Source organism: Sminthopsis crassicaudata, chromosome 3, assembly GCF_048593235.1.
Source record: "Sminthopsis crassicaudata isolate SCR6 chromosome 3, ASM4859323v1, whole genome shotgun sequence".
Taxonomy (NCBI): Eukaryota; Metazoa; Chordata; class Mammalia; order Dasyuromorphia; family Dasyuridae; genus Sminthopsis; species Sminthopsis crassicaudata.
The window spans coordinates 587,599,525-587,607,384 of record NC_133619.1 but is presented as its reverse complement, the minus strand read 5'-3'; the positions used below and the strand labels follow the sequence as shown (position 1 = coordinate 587,607,384).

The 7,860-nt window shown below is 50.6% G+C and overlaps 1 protein-coding gene across 1 annotated transcript; it reads right to left on the bottom strand.

Annotated features, from left to right (window-relative positions):
- Positions 1-2,335: 2,335 nt before the first annotated feature.
- GJB3 (gap junction protein beta 3) lies at positions 2,336-6,644 on the bottom strand. Its single transcript, XM_074305068.1, has 2 exons — positions 6,564-6,644; positions 2,336-4,156 (listed from the first exon to the last, which is right to left on the bottom strand). Exon 2 carries the CDS (start codon positions 4,123-4,125, stop codon positions 3,304-3,306), a length of 822 nt encoding a protein of 273 aa, XP_074161169.1. The 5' UTR covers positions 4,126-4,156; positions 6,564-6,644; the 3' UTR covers positions 2,336-3,303.
- Between the last annotated feature and the right edge of the window lie 1,216 nt (positions 6,645-7,860).

Sequence of the window (7,860 nt, the reverse complement as noted above, 5' to 3'; positions counted from 1 at the left end):
AGTGTGTGAGTCAGCGTGACGGAGGGGATGTGAATATGAGGCTAACCAAGGGGCAGGAGAGGGACTGCACGCATTCGCGAGTGAAATCATGCAAGAACGCTTGAGTCGTCATCATCTATGAGAAAAGGGTGTGATTGCTTATACGCTTGAAAGAGACACTCATTGCACTTACCTGTGCATGACTGGCTGTGTGCTTAACAGGGAGAGGCAATGGAAAAGAGAAGGTGGTGTGAGACTTTGGGATTTGGGACAAGGATGATTTTTGCTAGTTGGACTCCCTGTTGTGAGAGATAGTATGGTGTAATGGTTAGGGAATTGGCCTGAAGGGCACAAAACCTGGATTTAAGTCAGTACTCTGTGTGGCCCTTAGCCTCTCAGAGTGCTTGGTGGCACTCTGTAAGATGCATAGAAGGGGGTGACTCACATTGATATAGGGAATTCCATGATCTAGGGGATCCCTAAATCAATGACAGCTTTAGTCCCTATCCTGCTTGCATCAGTATATAGAAATATCCTCTACCCAGGTCCTAAGTTCCTCAGAGACCAGCCAGTCCATTTGAGGCTGGATTGAGAGATACAAATTCAAAGAATAAATCGTAAGGAATGTACCCAGATCAGATCACACTTGGAGTAGAGATCCATTCTGGACGCCGCATATAATTTGTGACTCTAAGAAGTGTATAGCAACAAGTGTGGTGAAGGGTCCTGAGGTCAGGACATATGAAGATCCACTGAAGGAGCTGGAAATGTCTAGCCTGGAGAAAAGAAGGCTCAGGAAGGACATGAGAATTGCCTTCAAATATTAGAAGGACTGTCAAGTAGAAGAGGGATCGGACTTGTTTTCATTGGTCACTGAGGACAGATTCCAGATCAATGGGTGGAAGTTGCAAAGAGGCAAATTAGGTTTGATATGACGAGATGCTTCCCAAGGGTGCAAGGGGCTGCCTTGTTACATAGTTGGTTCCCCATTATTGGACCTCTTAATGAAAGGAGCAGATATCAGACACCTGTTGGGCAATCTTAAAGAGCTGCCCTTCTCAGGTATCATTTGGACTGATGGACACTAAAGTCCTTTCTAGCTTTAGAATTATGTAATTCTATGAAACTGAGAACAAGAGAGGTCAGGAATTTTCTTAGTAACACAGAGTAAGGTCATGATTTGAAATCGTGACTTCTTTTCCAAATCCAGTGCTTGTTCAACAATAATTCATATCCATATCCATCCATCCATCCATTTAGTTATATCTGATGAAAATCAGTTTCCTCGTCTGTTCAATGAGAGACTTAGCCTAGACGATTTCTAAGGATCTCCTAACTTTCATATTCTCTCTCTCACTCTTCCTCCCTCCACTCACCAGTCTTTGAGATTCAGAGTGGCAGTTATTGAATTAAATGAGCTGTGTATACGATTGAGTGTCCCTGCCTGTGATTGTGTGGTGGACTGTTGGTTTGTGTCTTTGAGGGAGTCAGTGGGCTTAAGTAGACTTAGGAAGTAAAGTTATCAGGGTGAGTGTGTCTACTTTTGCATGACCATTTCCCCAAATTCTCCCACTTGGATGCTGTGAATATATTCAGAAGCTTATAGGCTGGAAATTTGGTCATGGTGCCCTCTCCTGGACAACTAAGAGAATCAGGATCTGTAACTGGCTTATTCCCTTTTCCCTATCCTTGCAGCCCTCATTCCCACAGGCCCACAGACCTTATTCCTCTATCTTCCGACCCTGCAATGTCCTAGGAAGGCAGCTATAGATGGCACAGTGGATGACTAGACTGGAGTTAGGGAGATATGAGTTCAAGTACGATCTCAAATAATTAATATGTTGAGCAAGTCACTTCAACCCTGCCTCAGTTCTTTCATTTGTATAATGGGGATAATAGTAGTGCTTGCCTCTCAGGATTATTATGAGGATAAAATGAGATGATACTTGTAAAGAGCTTAAAACACTGTATAAATGCTGGCTATGTCAAGTGAGATAATGTATTGCAATCTCTTTGAAAACCTTAAGGTATTATATAAATGTCAGCTATTATTATCATAGCCCCATTCTTACAACCAGCACTCCCTCTTCTCTTTCTACCATTCTCACATTTTCATGTTCCCATAGCCTTTCGCATCTCTTATTCTCATAGTAATAACATGGTTTCATCTCTATAGCTCCTTTTCTCATAGCCCCAATCCTTCATTCCCACTGTCTCTGTCCCCCTCAATCATCCACATCCTCATCCTCTCACCTCCTACCCTGTACCCCATTCCCCCATTCTTAGTCCTTCTCTTCCGAATTTCCAAGGTCTCCCTGCCTGGGAGGATTGGAGGAGCCCAGTGACCTCATGATTATAGAAAAGAAAAAGAAACCATGCTGTTTTATTGAATATCAAGAGGGGATCATATCCTTCTTTCCATTCTCACCTATTACTGTCCAGAGCGATTCAGGCCTTCAACCTTGGTTCAAGATGGATGGAGGGGTGACTCAGTTCCTTAAACCAGCATTCCTGGTGAGTCTGACTCCAAGCTTCAGAATGGGGAGTCCATTATTGGGCCTGGGAATAAAACCCTCAATGGCCCTGGATTTAGAGGGTTCTTCTGGAGGTTGGGGGCAAGAGAAAGGAAGCTTGATTCTCCAGCATAGAGGGAGGGAGTCCTCCCAAGGGCAAGGGTGAAATGAACCGAACTGGATTTGGAGGGAGCAGCTAGCTATAGCCTAAGCTCCTGGATACTAGCAGAGTGTCCTTCCTGGATCCTCTTTGTTCTGGTTGCCTGAATCCTTGTGGCTGGCCGACATTACCCGCAACCCACCCAGGGGTCTGATCTGCTGGTGCTGTGATCTCTGGTTTGGGAGAAGAGCCCATCTTTGCAAACCTCTCCTTGCTGGCCCCTTGGAGGGAGCAAGAGGACTGAGCACTAGGCCCCCTGAGCGCGGCCTGCAGGACTTAGCTCTGGGGATGGAGAGGAGAGGGTAACTCCGATCTGGTGCAGCAGTGCCCGCTCCAGGACCCAGGTGTAGAGTACGGGGTTAGAGACAGAGGCGGGTAAAGCTGTGGATACAGTAACCACTCTCCTTCCTCTAGGCCTTCTCTCCCCACACTGATCTTTCCTGAGGTCTCCAGAAGAGCTAGCTCTCAAAGAGGGTCCATTTCCGGGGGCCTCCGCTCTGAATGTCCCAAGTCCGCTCCTCCACCCGCATTCTCTCCAGCTGCCTTTCCCAGCCCCTGGGGCCCGAGAAATCAGAGGCAGGGGGATTTTGAAAACGGGCTGCCTCGCCCCGCTCAGCCTAGCCCAGGCGCTTGCCTTGCTCCGCACCCAGGTCAGATGAGAGTCAGGTTGGGGGCAGATGCCCGGAGCGCTTCGGCCCCCTTGCCCAGGTTCACGGCCTCCTCCCCGCCGTGGGCCGGCAGCGCGTGGTGGCAGCGGCAGGTGGACGCCCTGCTGGAGGAGGGGGAGTGCAGAGCGGCTCCCTTGCGCTTGCCTCCGCGCAAGCTTCGGGAGATCCTCTGGGAGATGAGGTAGAAGATCTCACAGACGGTGAGAACGATGCAGATGGCCGAGGCGCCCACCATGAAGAAGGTGAAGACCTTTTTCTCTGTGGGCCTGGCGATGTAGCAGTCCACCGTGTTGGGGCAGGGGCTCACGCCGGCGCACTGCACCAGGCGGGGGAAGGAGAAGCCGTACCACAGCGTGTGCAGGATGTAGAGGAACACGATCTCCACGATGAACTTGAAGAAGAGGCTCAGCAGGTAGGTCCACCAGAGCCCGCCGTGCTTCTTGCCGGTGTTGTCGTAGAGCCGGGCGCACTTGTCCCCGTGCTTCAGGCGGTGTCTGCGCTCCCGCTCCTCGCGGTAGGCCACGTGCATGATGACCAGCAGCGAGGGGCAGGTGACGAAGATGAGCTGCAGGGCCCACAGCCGGATGTTGGAGATGGGGAAGAAGTGGTCGTAGCAGACGTTGTTGCAGCCCGGCTGGCGCGTGTTGCAGTCGAAGTCCTTCTGCTCGTCGCCCCAGACCCGCTCGGCCGCCACCACGTACACCAGCACGCGGAAGACGAAGACCACCGAGAGCCAGATCCGGCTGAAAGCCGTGGAGTACTTGTTGACCCCGCTCAGGAGCAACTGCAGAGTCTTCCAGTCCATGGCTCATGGGCTGCAGGGGCGCCGGGCCCGCCTGGGGGGTCAAGGAAAGAGAGGCTCAAGGTGGGCCTGGGCTGCGGGAAGTGGGGGGGCTGGCCCAGGCCGTGAGTTGGGAGGTTCACCCTGGCTCCCCTCAAAGAAAGCTTCCCCCTGGCTGCAAGCTGTGGGACGGAGACCCCTCCAGGACTCCCGGGCTTCCCCAAAGGCGCCAATCAGGCTCAGTCCAAGGATGGCCGTGCCTGGGTGAGCAGACGCCTTGTTGTCCCTCCCCGCCATGTGCAGTTGCTGCCTAGGAGTCCCCGGACCAGTGCGTGCGTCTCTGGGTGTAGGCTTGTGGATCTGCATGGGGATGCGGCTTGGCGGAGTTCAGCCCCGGGACATCCCGAAGCCGCTTTTCCTGAAAAGGTGTCTGTGTGTGGGGGTGGGTGGCTGTGTGCCTAGAGAGTAGTGAGCTCGGCTGTGCTGTATGAGGCGCCTCGTGGGTGGGAGGGCGCCAGGGTGGGGGGGCAAGTGGGTCCCGTGGAATGTGGGATGGGAAGTGTGAGCGGGGGTGGGGGATGGCACCCGCCGGTGAAACAGCACTCGCAGGGAAAAGCGTCCTAGATTTGGAGTTAGAAGCCTGGGGTTTTAATCCTAGCTCTGTCCAATTTGGGTAAGAAGTGCCCGTAATGGACCTCAGTTTCCTCATTTGTAAAATGGGAGCATTGGACACCGTGGCCTCTAAGATCACTTCCAGCTCCAGATCTGTGGCCCGCGAGCCCTTTGGTAACCGTATCCTGAGGAAGACTCTTCCAACGGGAACAAACTTCCCCCCAGGATTTCTTATTTGAAAATCTTGTCTCGCCTCCTAGGGGCAGGAGGGCTGAGATGGTCTCCCTTTCCCCTGAAACATGAATCAAAGTTGCTTCCGACCCCATCTTCCTATTCCTCATCTCCTTTAGCCAACTTTGCCTCCACATCCCCCTCCTCCCCCCCCTCAGGTATATGTTTTCTGGCCACGCGGTTCTCCAGATTCCTTTCCTGCACATGCTCCTGTAGATCACAGGCTGTGAGCCGCTCTTGAGAGTTAACTGTGGGACTGAACTCTGAGCAGGCACGCTGCAGAATATGGCACAAGGGTGGCTTTGGCATCAGAGAACCCTATCCAGTCCTGGCTCTGGCACTTAGGCCCTGGCTGGACTTCACCTTTCTGGGGCTCAGATTCTGTTTTTGTACACCTGAGATCTCTTTCCCCACTACATCTAGCACATCCCACCCTCCTACCAGCAGTGTGCCTAGAAAGGAGGTCTGTTAGGGGAAGGGTGGGTCAGTCAGGGAGTCAGTATATGATCCCCAGTTGTGCTTGTCACTCCCTCTCATGAACTTAAGTAACTCATTGAACTTGAAGGTGAATGGACCTATTTTAGTTATACATTATATTTCAAGCTCTCATTCCTTGTTGGCCTTGTTTGGTCCCAAGAGGCTGTCCCTGAAAAGGTGCCCCCGACACCTTCCTGATTTCTAGTCCCCAACCTCACCCCCAATTCCCTTTAAAACCCCCAGCACTGAATCACTGAGAGGACATATTCATGGGGAAGGAATGTCTTGACAGGACTGAGGGCGGAGAGCAGGCGGGGCTTACCCTCCCTCAAGTTGAAGGAGGGAGTTTAGAGAGGGGAGGTGCGGAGTAAGGTTACAACCCCTACCAAGGACTGGAGGAGCAGGTTCTGGGCTCCTGACTCCCCTGAGTGAGCTGTCATGGACAGGGGTGGTGGGTGGTATGGAAGGCACTGGGCTTTGGCTAACATCTAAAGGATGGGGCTCTCTGATAGAACAACAAAGGTCCTAGTCTTACCCTCTTCTGGACCCTAATTCGGTATGGGACAGGGCATTGAGCTCTGTGAGGGATCTGAAGTTCTGCCTTAGCCCCAAGCATGGCAACGCTGGCTCACAGCATATCCCCTACCGTCCACTTGAGAGTTGGGGCTTATACCCAAAGTTCCACTTTCTTCAGGGGAAGAAGAGCAGGAACCTGAATCTTATGACACTTCTCTGAATTTGGGGGAACCCTTTCCCTTCCTCCTGCTTCTGACTTTTTCTCCTTCCTTCCTCGTGCTCGAGCCACTCCTCTCTTTCCCCTCTACCCCTCGACCCATTCCCATTCCTGTCCCCATCCCCTGCAGTTGGAGGCACGGAGACCAGTTGGTTCCCCAAAGACCTGAAAAGCAAAGAACTGGCCCCTGACCCATCACCCTCTGAATCCCCTCAGGCTTCTGCTCCCACCTGCCCAACAGAGTAAGAGACCAGGATGTCCCCAGCCAGCCCTAGCCCAGAAACTCTCTCTATTTCCTGCTCTAACCAATTTTTTAAGAGTGGAAAAGAGGGAACAAGGCCAGTGACCATGCCCAGTGGATTCCCCAGCCAATGGCTCCAATCCCCTCTATCCCAGAGGTATCACTTACCCACCAGCTCCTCGTCTTCCAAACCCTGCAGGGAAGCAAGTGAGGGACAGACTTAGACAAGCTGTCCCCGCCCACTTTCTTCTCTCACTGAGCCTGCTTACACCCTCTTCCTCTGGGCGGGGTTGATTTACCCTGCCCAATTGGGAGCATGTAATGGGCCAGTCCAAGGTGGCAACAAGCTGATGGGCATGAAGGGATAACCCAGCTGAGACCCTCACACCTGTGGGTGTAGATGATGGGGAGGGAATTTTCAGTCTACAGTCTAGGATTGAATATGGATGGGGAGGGAGTTTCCAGCTAGGGAAAGCCCCACCTGGGTTCAAACAAGGAATACCAAAGGGGCTACCGCCCTCAACAATCTCTCTATGTTCTAAGAATAATATCTGAATCAATCCCCTCCCTCCCTCCCCAGGACACTAAGACAGAGCTCTAGGCCCTAAAAAGGAAAAAAAATTAAATCTTTTTGGTTTTAAGTCAAGTTATATGATTGATCCCCATTCCACTCCCACTCCAACCAAGAATTTTTTATAATCATTTTCAACATTCACTCTTGCAAAATCTTGTGTTCCATATTTTTCTCTCTCTCACCCCAACTCTTCCTCCCCTAGACAATGGTGTAATCGAACATAAGTTAAACATGTGCAGTTCTTCTATGCAATTTTCCACATTTATCATGCTGCACAAAAAAATCAGATCAAAAAGGGAAAAAAATGAGAGGAAAAAAGGAAGCAAACAATAACAAAAAAGGTGAAACTTCTATGTTGTGATCTACATTTAACCCCCATAGTCCTCTCTCTGGATACAGATGGCTCTCTCCATCACAGTCTATTGGAATCGAGCCCTCATTTGTAATAAACAAAAGCAAAACCAGCAGACACTTAACTACTGTCTAATAGGGTATGCAGCATTCTGCAACCTCAGATTCTCCTTCAGTTCTCCACTGCAAGGAAAGAGATGGTCCTTCCATTCTTCTTCCCCTGCTACTTTATTTATACATACTCACAAAACATTTTCAGATTTATAAAGGCTTGTTTTTTTCACTACAGCCCTTTGAGACCAGTACTACAAAATGATCATCCCCATTTTCCAGATGAGGACTCAATTAAAATGACTTGCCCATGATCACATAGCTATGAAGCATTTGAAGAAATATGAGAAGCTGAGCCCACTGACTCAAATTGATTGCTTTCTCAGGTTCTGGCTTTGGTACTTGCTGCCTTTTTTCCTCCACTTGAGCCAAACTATCCCAGGGGTTTCCCCTTTATTCTTGGGTTCTTTTAGGGATCAGGTTGGGTTT